The sequence below is a fragment of the Acomys russatus genome, chromosome 15 (assembly GCF_903995435.1).
Source record: "Acomys russatus chromosome 15, mAcoRus1.1, whole genome shotgun sequence".
Classification (NCBI taxonomy): Eukaryota; Metazoa; Chordata; class Mammalia; order Rodentia; family Muridae; genus Acomys; species Acomys russatus.
In genome coordinates this window covers 8,208,504-8,223,914 of record NC_067151.1, presented here as the reverse complement: position 1 = coordinate 8,223,914, position 15,411 = coordinate 8,208,504, and the positions used below count along the sequence as shown (strand labels likewise).

At 43.5% G+C, this 15,411-nt stretch overlaps 1 protein-coding gene across 1 annotated transcript in view; it reads right to left on the bottom strand.

Annotated features, from left to right (window-relative positions):
* Positions 1-15,411, bottom strand: part of Tnik (TRAF2 and NCK interacting kinase) — a 173,390-nt gene that overhangs the window by 149,192 nt on the left and 8,787 nt on the right. The window contains exon 2 of the mRNA XM_051156996.1: positions 8,716-8,841. Coding sequence (XP_051012953.1) covers positions 8,716-8,841 — 126 coding nt within the window. The remainder of the gene's footprint in view (positions 1-8,715; positions 8,842-15,411) is intronic.

Genomic DNA, 15,411 nt, shown 5'->3' with positions numbered 1-15,411 from the left:
ACAGTGCGTGTCAAAGCATCCAAGATCAGAATCTTTATTGAAAGAGCTCCCTTTTTTGATTTCCGGGCCAGGCCCCAAGTAGTTGATAAAGCAGAATTACTTGGCCATTATCAGAAGTGGCTATTTTTCTATGGCATTGATACACAACCAGAGCTTATTTCTACAATAGGCCTGATAGAATCCATACAGATTATAATTCAATCAGAAGCCTTCACCTGCACATGTGGCGAGACAGACCTCTGAACTCCAGCCATGGCCAAAGCAGCATCTGAGGAATATTTCATGCAATCAGGCTGAACTCAGGCAACACGTATTAGAAGGCACTACTCTTGGCTGTGTAGTCTAAGTCTCTATAAAACACATTTTTATTCTAACCCAATCCTTGCAAAAATGTCAGTAGTCTAAAGAATCAACTATCTTTGACCTTTGAGATTATTTGATAAAACATTCCCAAAAGGCTTAACATGTCTTTCCACAAATGTATTTCTTATGCTTCATAGCAACCTTATTAATAGCTGAGACATTTTTCCTATTTCTTTTTTGAATACTAAGGAACTGAGGAATAAAGATCAAAGGTGAAATCAAAGTTTTGTTTATTTTATTTATTATTTTGAGACAAGGTATCATTTTGACCCTGACTGGCCTGGAATTCACAGAGAAAGGCCCTCCCCCTGCCTCTGCCCCTGCCCCTGCCTCTGCCCCTGCCCCTGCCCCTGCCTCTGCCCCTGCCCCTGCCTCTGCCTCTGACTCCTGGTAGCACCATGCCTAGCTCTCAAAATAAGTTTATGGAAACATAAAGCTCCAGCCCTACCAAGAACACCAACTTTGATGCCAGAGCCATTTTTTTTTTCATGCACAAAGAGGGGAAAACATTGAGTTGAAGTGCTTAATTATGACGTCACATGGCCTGAAGTAAGCTGCTTTATTGGCTTCCTTACTGATAGGCTCTGAGACCTTGGTCAAATCTCCTAATTTTCTGAGTCTAAATTCTTAAGTTGTATAATGGAGATAGTAAGTTTTAATTTGGAAAGTGGCTACAGATATAATTAATCAATGTGGCAGCATTAACATTGTTATAACATTATGGTATACTAGCAGAGCTTGCAATACTGATAAATAGGTGATAAGTAAACTATTTTTTATTTGAACTTTGTATTGATTCTTTGTGACTTTCACATGATGCATCCCAGTCCCACCTATCTCCCTGTCCCTCCAGATCCACCCTCTGCCCTTGCAACCTCCTCCCCATAGGAAAAGAAAATAAGAGGATAACAAGAAAAAAAAATCTTGTCCTGGAAGCTGTGGTCTGTCACACAGCACATCCTTTTGCCCACACATCTTCACTTTAAAATGTTCATTGCAACGAGTCATTGGTTTGTTTCAAAGCCTCTGGCTTCTGCTATGCTATCAATACTTGATTCTCACCAAAATACTCTTGGATATCCTTTTGTTGCCCTGTGTCATGGAGGTCCTGCAGCTTAGGATTTGCAAGTCCAGCCTTTCATGTGCTCTAGTAGTTCACAGATAGGGTAGATATTGGAGTGAGACAACACAAAGTCCTATATCTGGGCCCAGATGGTACCTGAGTTGGTCAGCCCACTGGGTCTCTCACCCCCATGCCGTTAGTGTAAACTTTCCAGCACTGTCCATGCTAGCTCACCCAATGCCACAGCTGACAAGGGGCAGGGCCAGCTGTCCTCTCAAGCTCTTGGGGCTAGCTCACCTGTGCTTTCACTACCAGCTGCAGAGCCCACTGTCCCATCTGCCAGCGGCTGTGAGGCTTGTAGTGGGGGAGGGCATCTTTCCTGTGTCCATGCCACCTCATGGCAGATGAGTGGCGGGGCTAGCTCTCCCATGCAGGGTCAACTCTACTGTGCTGTCCAGGTGATGTGCAGGGCTGGCTCTCCCAAGTGCTGCTGCTGATGAAAGGCAAAACTATCTCTCTGCATGCCACAGTTGTAGAGGGACAAGGGAGGAAGGGCATCTCTCCTTCACCCATGCTACCCCATGGCAGACAAATGGTGAGGTCAGCTCTCCTGCACTCAACGCCCCCTGAGGCCTGCTCACCCACGACCCTGCTACCAGGGTCAGCTCTACGATGCTGCTCAGATAAGGGGTGAGGCCAGTTCACCTTAGTGTGGTGGGCCGATGAGAGGCAGGGCCAGTTCAACACAGTGCCTCAGGCGACAGTCAAAACCAAGGACATCTGCATGGCCTTTGCTGGTAACATGGGCCTGGGATAGCAACACAGACCCCAGCCGTGGTAGGACCATGGGTCCAGACAGCATGGACCCCCGCTCCCCGGTGTTACTATGGCTTCAGGTGGCAGCACAAGCCACTCAGATCATCAGCATGTACCCCATGGCAGCATGGTCCTCAGACAGCCACATGGCCTCCAGGGGGAGCCTATACATCCGCATGGCCTTTGCTGGTAACTTGGTCCACAGATATTGACCCAAACTCCAGCTACAGCAGGACCACAGACCTCGACATGGCCCTTGGTTGACGCTCAGGCCAGGATGTCACCATGGTCTCAGGAGGTTGTGCAGGCTCTTCAGATCCACCTGTTACTCACCGCCATCACTGAGTCTCCAGCTCCACCTTCCTCCCCAGTGTTCGAACCCCTTGGGCTCACGTCCTCTCCCACTTCTCCACCACATGCTCTATCTTTTCAAGCTCTCGATTACACATGTGCCCATCATAGCAGCACCCATGGGTAGGCACTGAGGTGTCTTCTGGACACCCTGGGCAGGCAGGACAAGGGTGGGTGCTTGAGTCCCATTTTTCTTGTTAACATTGAATGACCCAAATTTAACAAGGTGGAGAGGCCCTGGAACATGTATCCACTGTTACACTTTGTAACCAAATTTCAGTCACTATTATATCTAATATTAGCTTCTGGTTATGTTTGTAAACTTTCCCCCAGTTCCTCCTTAGTTTTTTAAAATCATATAGACATGAAATTATAAGAATAAATTACAATCTTGGCTTAGGACAGCTTTCCTGGGCTGACCTTACGTCAGTGACAGAGATGTTGTGAGAAGATTGCTGGTGGGGTGCTCAGGACAATGGGGCTTCCCAAACCAGCAGGCACAGGCCACTGTCACTGTCACCCTGGATACCTGCCACTACTCCTTCCCTTACCAAACTCAAGAAAGGGGTTAGCTTACTGAGATGGCTAATCATGGTTGTCAGCTAAGCACACCTGGGAAGAGAGACTCTCAGCTGAGGCACAGCCTCCATCACACTGGCTTGTGGGCATTTGATATGTTTTCTGGATTGCTAAATGACGTAGGAGGACGCAGCTGAGCACGGGCAGTGCCATCCCTTTGGCAGATTGACCTGGGCTGATCAGAAAGGGAGCTGAAAGTGAACCTGGGGGCAACTAGGAACTAGCATTCCTCCATGGCCTCTGCTTCTGTTCCTGCTTTCAGGTCCTGTCTTGAGATTGTCTTGGTTTCCTGGATACACTGCAACCTGAAAACCAAATGAATTCATTCTCCCCGCCAAGATCCTTTTGGACTAGTGTCTATCCCAGCAACAGAGATGCAAGCCGAACACTTATGAAAACAGCTGTCTAACTGGTTCCCCTCAGTCTGTTCTCAGCCAAGCACCCAAAGCGACTGTTTCTTTTTGTGCATCAGGTCCTTATGACTCCATCCTGGAAGCTCTCTAGGGCTCCCCACCTTCAGGTGAAACAAAAGATGAGGCCTTGACAATGGCACGTAAGGCCACAGAGGGTCTGTTCTCGGGTCTCGTTCCTGCATTTCAGCCTTCAGACTACATCATCTATTAGTGAGCTTTAACGTGTGTGTGTGTGTGTGTGTGTGTGTGTGTGTGTGTGTGTAATTACCATATATGCACACAATACACAATGTATGCACATACATACACAATAAGGTGTGACATGTGTATATACTACATAAGGTATTCTATATGATACATGTATGTAATTAGTATATGAAAGTATTAGGTTTAATTATGACATTTTAAAAAACAAGTTGTTTTCTTCCCTCATTTTACCCATCTCCACCTGCCCCTCCTTGCTTCCCCCCACCCCCTCCAGACTATTTTGCTTTTCATGTCATTTACATGTGTTCTCCTACTTTCCCTTCCCTTCCTCAGTGCCTCTTTTGGTTAAAAAAAAAGTCATTTAGCTTCAATGGAGCCCAGAAAAAGACTATATGTCAATTTTAAAAGGATTGTTTCAACAATCAGTCCAATGCCTGCATGCAAAACATGTTCAATAAATGGCAGCTGTCTTTAAAAGATAAAAATAGTCAGGCAAGTTTGCCCAGAAACACCCATCTCAAAAAAAAAAAAAAAAAAAAAAACAGAATAAAAATAAAATTTAGGCTTTGGGGAAAATTGAAAAATGAGTTAACTCTACTAGATCATTGCCCTCCTTCCTTCAGTGGACAATCTGTAAAAAAAATCACCCAAATTCAGGAAAATCCACAGCCTAATCCATTCTCTCTCAAAAAAGGAATAGAAACAACTGAATGACCTCAGGTGCAAAGCTGGGAGGCTGCTCAAAACTCACATTCATGGTTGTGCTTAAAAGCACTGTAGCCCTGACTGCAGACTGCACTAATCTGCCATCCTCCCTCCTCTATCGTGAATAACACCTAAGAGAAGGGATATGGGCTAGCCTGGTCTACAAAGCGAGTCCAGGTCAGGGAAAAAAAAAAGACCATGGATATACTGATGCCTCTTGGATATACTGAGTCCATTTCTTTCGTATATACACAGACTGAACTACTATACCCTCCCTAAGGTTTTCCACAATGGCCTCATATCCTGACAACCCCACCGACAGCGTGCGAGCATTCCTGTTCCTCCATGTCTTCATCAATGCTATCAATGTTTGCCAGTTAAACCTCCATAGGCCTGCCAGAGGGAACTCTTGAAAGAGGTTAGCTTACTGAGATGGCTAATCTTGGTTGTCAACTAAGCACACCTGGGAAGTGGGACTCTCAGCTGAGGCACAGCCTCCATCACACTGGCTTGTGGGCATTTGATGTGTTTTCTGGATTGTTAAATAATCGTTAAGTCCTGCACACAGCGGTGAGTTCCATCACAAGCATGGCGGATGTGAGAGGCTTAGTGGTTCTTTCTGGGGTGACAAAGAGGCAAGGGCACTCAGGGACACCCCCAGAATCAGACAATGAACTGGCATAATGAACTGGAGTGTCATTCTCTCCATCCACCTGTTGTAGCTCATGTCAGTACAGGACAGCACTAAACGCTGGATTCCAGACTGTTCAGACATTCTTTGGGACACAAAAACACTGTAGCACATGTCACCTCTTTATATGCCACTGGGGTTTCAGGCTTTCAGGAAGCCACACTCAGAGATCACCCAGGCAACCAAAGCAGGCTCCTACCAGGGATGCTGTTCCCACTCACAAGCTCATATTGCCCAGGCCCTTCCAAAAGCTGAAGGTAAAACAAAGATACAAAGGGCACAGTCCGCCCTCCCTGCCCCCCACCCCCCCGTAGCTGTGAGGAGCTAAGACAGCCCCAGGAGAGGCAATGAAAGAGGGCGTAAGCCAAGTGGGAGAGCAACACGACGGAAAGCAGGTGTGGAAGACAAACGTGTCTGAAAATGTGGGCGAAAGACAAACGTGTCTGAAAATGTGGGCGGACTGGGAACATATAATACTAAATGGGATTATCCAATCTCAGAAAGAAAAATAGCACGTGCTGTCCCTCATACATGAAACCCAGCCAATAAGAGATGCCATATGGGTACAGTATACTACGAGAAAACAGATCAAGGATAAAGAGCTAAGTATTATGGGATGAGGAAGGACTAAATGCAGGTGAAGACATGAGGTATGAAAGAGGATATGAATCTCATTGTCTTTTCTAGCTAACTCTGTCACGAATTTTTTATTTTGGTGGTGTATATGTGCACATATAGAGGAAGCATAAAACCCAACAGGAAACTCCAGAACTTCCATGTCTAGTGGCTACTCTAAGTGTATAGAAGTCACTAGGTCATGGAGTTTTAGGGTCTGGTTAATTTGGGTGTGCAATTTTGTTTTTATTTTCTATTTTTTAATAATAAAGTTTAAAATAAAACAAATAAAATAGCTAGGCATGGTGGCGCACACCTTTAATCCCAGAACTCAGGAGGCAGAGGCAGGCAGATCTCTGTGAGTCTGGGGCCAGCCTGATCTATCTAGTGATGTCCAGGGCAGCCAGAGCTATGTACAGAGACCTTGTCTTTAAAATAAAACAATCAAAAGACTGAAATGATCCTCAAAAGGAAATGTTCTCCTTATCATTAGTGTATGTCTAGTCCAGAGATCTCAACCCTGTCAACATATGTATAAACTTTCCTTTCTTGTAAAAATAAAAAGATAGCATATTTAATTGTAACCTTTAAAAAAGACTTCAGAAGCTTACTGTAATAGATAATGTTCATCCATTTGTAAGAATGAATCTATTTTTAGTTTAGTTAACTATATGGTTAAATGACTTTCTTATTAGTTAATTTATTTATGTAGTTATGTAAATATTTACTTTCAATAAATTCCTTACAGAAATACTAGTTCAAAAGCAAGGCATTTTCTTTGTAATATTTATGCATGATTGCATATATACATATATAACAGCGCACACGTGCATGTCTATACTTGCATTTCTCTCTTTGTGTGCATGCATGTGTGTGTGTGTGTATTCGAACTGTCCTTGGGTTAAGTTGCGCAGCATGCGTTTCTATGACAGTTAGGTATGAGTGGATAGGTACTGAAAATCATTTTCTCATCTCATAGGTAGGAAGTTGCATGAATTCTTGCCGGGGTTTCTGAGTTTATATTGTCAGCAAGAGTAACAATAAAACATCTTTATTGGTAACTAATATTTAATGTTGTAGCTGCTACCTTGACCTTCACCGATCTTTTCTATTAGTAGCTTCCTACCTTTCCCTGGTTGATTTATACAAACCCTTCATATCTGAAGGCTATTACACTCGGCTCATTATATTTGAATCAAATGTTTTCCCAGACTAGTGACTTACATCTCCATATTATTTTTTGTAATGATTTTTAAGAGTTACATAATCAAGTCCATCAAGGTTTAATTTTGTACTTATCCCCTCGGCATGGCTCGTCAAAGTATTCATTTACATTTATTCTTTTCTACTTCATTTTCTAACCTTCACAGTTGCATTACAGTGCATCTAGAGACTACAGTGGAAATTAAATATAACTTCAGAAGCCACATGATATATTAAACCACTGCCATCATAGTTGATTTGCCCTACAGTGTACCTTTATGCTAAATTTGGAGATGTGTCCTATGGGGGAAAATTCCAGTATCACATGGAAGGAAATCTCGTTATTGCTTGAACTGACATCATCACATCCTTTTTGGCCAACATTGAATACACTGGATGCTTCCCCCCTGCCCATCTTGGTTGGATTTCAAATGTCATATGTAGCTTTTATCCAAGAATGAGCCTAGAGAAGTGTCCATGCAACGCGTATCACCGGTGCCACACAGTGCATCACAACTTTTGGCATTTAGTAGACACCCACTCGGGGACCTTTGTGTGTGAGACACATAACTAGGGCCCCAGAAGATAAGCAAGGCATTACTTTTCAGAGTCATCAACCCAACCGAGGAGCAAAGACTTAAGAGATAAGGAGAAGCAGATGAAGTGGTCCACCTCCCACTGAATGGGCTACACTTGAGGCTGACTTTTAATGTCATTGAACTGAGATGGTACTGTGCCCACTGAAGGGCTAAGAGGATGAAAAATTCCAGAGATTACAAAGGTGAAAAAAGACATCTGCACTGAGCACAGCAGACAGTGACATGGTGGCTGTCAAGTGCTGTTGGTGGGACAGGCACTCAGAGCTCTCTCCAAGGACGGGGGGCCACAAAGCTACTGTGTAGGGTGCTCAAGGAAAGCAAAGCACCATTGTTGATGTCCTCTGATGGCATCAGACACTGTGTTAGGTATGTTAGCCACAGAATTGGAACTACAGTTTGGCCATCTACACACTGCACTACATAATCACCCAGAGCTAAGTTAGAGCTTGCTTCATTTCCACCACACAGACCTTGGGGCAACTGGTTATAACAAAAATACAGTAAAAGATAGTGAATAGGTGAGGAAGAAGTAGGAATTAGCAATAAGCTTTGTTTATGGTCCACACTAATATAGACAGGAAAAGGGGCTGGAAATATGGCTCAGTAGGTAAAGTGCTTGCTATGCAAGCATGACGACCTGAGCTCAGATCCCAGTGCCAGCAAAAAAAAAAAAAAAAAAAAAAAGGGGGGGGTGTGGAGGGGAATGTAGTGCTTTTGTCTGTAACCCCGGACAGGTAGATCTCATGAGCTCCCTGGCCAGACAGTATAGCTAAACCAATGACCAATGGACTCTAGCTAGGTCAGACTCCGTGTCTAAAAGAATATAAGGTGGACACTAACAGAGGCAGGTACTTGATGTTGACCTCTGACCTCAACATGCCTGGATGCACATGTGAACATCCACAAACACATAACCACCAAAGAAATGAAAAAAAATCTATTTTATAAAAAGAAATAGAAGAAAGATTCAGAGATAATAAAAAATATATATATTCAAGAAGATGAGAGAAAACCTTGAAAATACAATGTTATGAAAGTCACTGGGCTGTTTCAAATGTAAAGTCTGGCCACGGGGGTAGAGAAAAGCATATTTGAATAGTGCCTACATACCCAGAGTTGGTCATCCATGCCTGGAGGGTTCTTTTTTATGAAAGCACCGTAGTATGTAGCAATGTTCCTGTGATGAGAATATTTCTTCAACATGTTAATTTCCTGTTTGATTTCTTCCTCTTCATCCTGTATTAGAGCAATGAACAGTAGGCATGAAAATTCAGTTATTGGGAGAAGTCTATTCTTCAGTACTGTATTACACTGAAGTACTATTAGTCTTTAGTTGGTTAAAGAGGATCATTACGCTGTCTGGTTAAAATGAAAATGTTCACAACCTAACACATGGGTGGCATAAAGGAACCATCTTTTTGTATAGCTAACACACAAAGTGTACCCTTGCCTGGAGAGGCCTAAGAAAGCCCGTCTCTTTGCCTGCAGGTTGTCAGTCAAACCCTCAGTCAGCTCCAGGGAAGCAGTGCCCTCTGGTGCTCCTTGACAGTCACACCCTTCTGGGGAAAGCCCAGGAAAAAGAACTGGAAAACACATGGCTGCAGATTTACATTTTGTTAGGCTCAGTTTCTTTGAAGTGTCCTTTTACTGAAGTGCCTTGACTGAAGCCAATGGAAGTCAGACAGGAGAGGGAGCAAGGCAAGTTCTCTAGATCTGAAGAGGTTCACAAAGCAGGAGTCCTCAGCACCTTCAGGAAGCTCAACATGAAAGGAAAAGGGGGGACACTGCGCGGACATAAAAAGACTCCGCAGAGTAAGTTTCCTGACACGCAAGTTTCATTCAGTTTCCAGTTAGAGTCTACGGACTTGATCCTGGAGGGCAGCTGTGTGCTCGCCACAGTCCAACTTTATGTGTGCATTTCAGTCAGACTGTCTGACCTTATGTATGGAATTCAGTTGGACTGTCTGGCCTTATGTGTGCACATCAGTCAGACTGTTTGACCCTAGTGTGTGCATCATTCAGACTGTCTGGCCTTATGTGTGCACATCAGTTGGACTGTCTGACCTTATGTGTGCACATCAGTCAGACTGTTTGACCCTAGTGTGTGCATCATTATCATTCAGACTGTCTGGCCTTATGTGTGCACATCAGTTGGACTGTCTGACCTTACTTGTGTACACTGCGGTTGGACAGCAAAAACAGTATTTTCTGCTCCAGGACAACTGAAATAGCGTGGTAAGCAAGGGCTATATTCTAGTGCAAGATGGTATGTTGTCATGACTCAAGAAACCAGCCATGTGTCTCTGCACCTTTACCCTTCCATCTGCATAGCCTACATGTGTGACATATCAGGGTCCTTGCAGAACCTCCCATGTCTCATGTCTTCTTCCCTTCCCATAACTTTCATGCGTTAATACTGATGAGATTTTATTTCTACTCCCCAAGAATGGATGTCTTCCTTGATCCTCTGAGGCGATGTCAGATCCCCACCTCTAAGTCCTGCCATCTCCCCTGGGATTCTGCACATACGTGTGTGTGTATGTGTGTGTGAAACTGTGCTGTAATTGTACTGATACATGACTGCCTGTTCCACAGATGGGACTGTCTTCTGCTTCAGATGTCAGCTCCAACTATACACTATATGGCACATATCAGCTTCTTTAATTCTCTGTGTAGGCTATGAGTGTTATTGCTTGGGGGACACTTCCATTAGAAAGAGGAAGAGCCATCCTGAAGGTGCTGGTGGCTGCTTCCATTAAAGGGGAAATTACGCAGGTAATGAGAGACATAGATCACTTTCCAGCTGCACCTGGCAGTCTCACTTTAGGCGGCACTTGAAAGTCAGGCAGGTTCTACAAGTATTTGCTGCCTGCCTCCTGGGTCCTTACGAGAACACAGGTGATGGATGTGCCCGCAGATGGCTTACCATGTCATGAAGGCAAGTTAAGCCACAGTGGCATTCAGTACACAGCCAAATCTCAAATAAATAGAATGGAGGACAGGATGGGGTCTGCATCACTCTGTAGAGGTAAACTGAGCCAATTATAGACATGAATATGGATAAATATTGAGCTTGTGGTCCAACCAGTGAGATGAGCAGTTGGGGTACTTATTAAATTTGGAGCCCACCCTTTCTGAGCTGCAAGATCTCAAAACTTACTCTTTTGGGACCTGAGTTTTCACAACAATGAAGTGAAGATATTGCAAGTTTCTGTGCTAATGAAATAAGGCATGTGAAGGTTACAAATTTAGATACAAAATAAACACAGTGGCTAGTCTTCTCAATGATGACAGCAAAATCAATAGACAACAAGGTTCACCCAGCCGAAGTGTCAGTCACTGGAATTTTAAGTTTAAACTACATTGTTTTCAAACACAATTATGGGCCTCTGGGTCATGGCTCTGCAGTTCCAACACAACCTCCTATGGCCTTGTAAGAGAGCATGGCATTTATCAAAGCGTCTGGCCTACGACTCACAACAGGAGCTCGTGCCACTCTGCCATGAGCATTTCAGCCTCACAGCATGTTCCAGTGAGAGCAAAGAGCCCTAATACCCCCGCCCCAAAGAAGAGACTCCAAGGCTAAAACTAAATGAATGGGGTTATTGGTGTTGCTGTTTGTTTGTGTTGTGTATGACAGTGCATACTTGCATGGGTGTGCATGGGAGGTCGGAGAACAACCCTAGGTGGCATTCCACAGACTCCGTCCACCTTTTTATATGGGGTCTCTCACTGGCCTGGAGTGTAGCAAAAATGCTAAGCTGCATATTCAGCAAACCCAAAGGACCCACCTGCCTCTGCCTTCCAGCACTGAGGTTACATGTACATGCTACCACATGGTTTCTAGGCACTGAACACAGGTCTACATGCTTACAACGTAAGTACTTTACTGACTGAAATCCTCTCCTCGCCCTCAGCCTCAACGGTCTCAATTGGTGGGACACTTTTTAGTTTGCAAGTGAACTATTACACTGTAAGTCATAAGCACAGGGAACAAGCTCACTGAGAAAATATGTCCACCAATGACACTGAAGATAGAATCACGGCACTAAGGTGTCTCAACTGTAAAGAGAGGGCACTCTGATAAGTCCATTACTTTATGAGGCTCTATCGCTTCACCCAGAAGACTTCAAAATCTAGTCTGGTTCATTGTGTTGACTTCGGGTATGGTATTTAAACTCTGCCAGCATCAGCTGTGGATGGGAATAGGACACCCATTTAAGCTGCTTCAGAAATGATGAAGTGCTTACCTGAGCATAGCTTTCCTATCAACACAAAAATCCTTTGGCCCCCTTGTAATCGGAGGGGTCGACTTGGTGTTTAGTAATTGTGGTAAACAGAAAACAAGAGGCCATGGCATTCAGCTACTCCCCCTCTGGAGTCCACTACTCTTCTCCTTGAAGCTGCACCTGGCAGGGAGGGGACTAGTGTGGCCAATAGGACATTAGGAAATGTACACTGGCAGAACCCTAAAGCCAGTCATTTCCAGCAGCTCCCAGAGGATTATGGTGCTAAAATTCAGCCAAACCCAGCATTATGCAATGTTTACTATGTTTCAAGAGCTATGTGCGTGCACTATCTTAATATTCATAAGATAGTGTCACATCTATGACATATTACTTTGTTTTTTATTATTGGTATTAGTTAGGGTGACAGTGGTGGTGGTGGTGGTGGGGTGTGTCTATATGTGTGTGTGTGTGTGTGTGTGAGAGAGAGAGAGAGACAGAGACACAGAGAGAGAGAGAGAGAAGAGGAGAGAAGCGAGAGAGAAGACAGACAGAGAGAGAGACAGAGGAGAGAAGATAGAGACAGAGACCGAGAGAGAAGACAGAGACAGAGAAGAGAGCGAGAGAGAAGAGAGAGAGAGAGAGAGAGAGAGAGAGAGAGAGAGAGAGAGAGAGAGAGAGAGAGAGAGAGAAACAGAGACAGACAGAGACAGACAGAAACAGACAGACAGACAGACAGAGAGACAGAGAGACAGAGGGGCATGGGTATGAACACACCTGTGCCACTGCACACATGTGGAAGTCTGAGGACAACTTTGTGGAGAGGTTTTCTCCTTCTTCCCTTGAATGGACTCCAGGGAGTAAAATTTTGAGCTTTTTCTCTCTGAGTCATTGCACTGACCCTAATGAATGTTCCTAAACAACCCTGAGCAACTATATGAAGCAGGCTTTTCTAAGGATTTGACTTTACAAATGAACTAAGTGAGACCCGGAGAGGCTAAGTAACTTTCCCCAGCATACTCATTGTAAATATCAGGGCTCAGTTTCACTTCCAGATTTGTCAGGACTCCAAAGCCAGCGACCTTAATTTTATATAGAACACTCTTAAGCAGATGTGCAGTTACCCATGTTGACTAAATCAAAGGACTAAATAGAAAGAGCTTGTAAACGTATTTCAGTTGAGTAGAGAGAGGACTTGCTTTTGCTCATCCAGTTAAAGGAGCTTGTTAGCAAAAAAAAAAAACCTCTTTACTTAGATCCCAAGGAATAATGGAGGGATTTTAATATTGCATACTTATAATACAGAGAAGCACTGCTTAAGGGTCTGTGTAATAGGATTTTAAGATGGAGTCAACAACGTTTTCAGTATTCTTGTGCTCTAAAACAAAAGGATTTATCCAATGTCTAACTTCCAATCCACGGAATAGCAATAAAACTGTACCAAGCCTATAGGGAATTAAAAGTCACATGGATACATAAAACATTAGACAATCCAGACTGCTGTCAAAGAATAGGATGCTCTCCACAAAGTATCCAGAAAGGCCCCAATTGCTGAAGACAACACCCATACATACCCCTCACTGAACACAGAGAGATCAAGCTGGTGCCTACATAGAAGCATCACCCCTACATCCTAGTGTCAGTATCTGCAAGATACTGAAAAGAAACATAAACACCAAGCCAGGCACAAAACCTTTGACCTACATTCTGTCCTGCCTGCAAAATATGCTAGGGCAATGGTGGCACAAAGCTTGTGGGAGTAACCAACCAACATCTTAAGACCCGCTTAATGGGATGGAGCCCATTCCCAACACTGCTTGGATAACCAAAAACAAGAGACTAGAATGAAACCAAATACTACCGGTCTGAAAGAGAAAAGGTGAAAACAAAATGAATCCTAAAGAGAGACACCTTGGAACTCTTAGCACTAAATGGGATGTCTCCATCAAATCCCACCCCTCAGAGCTCCTCTTCCACACACAGGATTGATGCACACACGAACTCACAAAGGCTGTGGTAGCATTCACAGAGCCTGCGCATGTTCAAGTCAGATGGTGTGGAGAAGGGGAAAAATAGAGCTCCCTTCCTTAACCAAGAAGCTATCTTCAACTGACATCCAATGGAGTCTCACTGGGTTTGGGTATATTAGCCACAGTTAAGGATAGGCCCCATGCCCAGCAGTGGATGGTCAACACAAAATGAATTCATTGGTATTTTTGCAGACTTTTTGTTTTATATTACTTTGGGCATTTTCTGTCTTAATGGTCTTTTGCTTGTATAATATGATTCCTGATGTTGTGTTTGTGTATGTGTGTTTCTTGTAGCTTCTCTTTGTTATTTTTTATTTCTACTAAATTGTCTTTTGTTTGCTTGTTTATTTTCTAAAGGGAGAGAAAGAAGGCATGGAACTGGATGGGTTGTGGAAATGAGGGGATCTGGGAGGGATTGAGAGGTGGAGGACCATCATCAGAATATATTATATGAAAAAATATCCTCAACAACAACAAAGAAATGTAAAATTCAAACATGAAATTCGAAGTCACATTGCCTTTAGTGTCTTACTATCTTTTTTGTTTTGTTTCATATCCAAATATAGAAGAAAAGTTTACATTTCCATAAATAGTTACAAATGATAAAAGTTATTTTTAAAGTGTTTGCCTGGAAATTTTAGTAGTCTTCATGCGTAACAGTGTTCTGTGTATGGGTGGGGCTACCTAGCATGCCAAAAAGGAGACTGGCATGTTTTTAGTATACTCAACGTTGGTGTGTAATATGTAGTTTGAGGGTTGCTTTTTTATTTTTTATCAAGAATTATTTTTATATATAAAAACTCTGATCAGTTTTTGCTCCTCAGGGATCCAACTCCAAACTCTATTTTCTTCCTCCCTCTCTCCCCGCCTCCAAAAAGGCAACACAAACCAAACAGAGACTAGCAAACACCCTTATGGAAGTATGCGGAAGTTAATCTCACTGGCTACAGAAACACAGGTTTGGGCTAAGTTAAAGACAAAATGGCAGTGACGTCACTGACGGAGAGAAGGAGGAAGCATGGCATACACAATTGGGAATGAAGTCATTTTTCTGAAATCATGTTTCCCAAGGTGCTTATGCTGATGGGGATATTATGTACCCCTAAGAGGCACCATCATGCCATGGAGAGAAAGATGAACATCTGTCTGCAAGGGACACAGAAGTAACACTATGTCTACCTTAAAGCACTTGACTTTCTTTCTTTCTTTCTTTCTTTCTTTCTTTCTTTATTTATTTATTTATTTTTTGAGACAAGGTTTCTCTGTGTTAGCCTTGGCTGTCCTAGACTCACTTTGTAGACCAGGCTGGCCTCGAACTCACAACGATTCCCCTGCCTCTGCCTCCCAAGTGCTGGGATTAAAGGCGTGCGCCACCACGCCCGGCTAAAACACTTGACTTTGAAGTGAAGAGATTTGACCCTCAGCCTAATGGCATGAAGGAAGATGTACTATTCACACTTTGAGGTGTAACAGAGAATATAGACTGTAAGCCCACGATGTCCTAAAACATCTCAGCTAGGTGAGACTCATCAATTGTAGGGTTCTTCTCT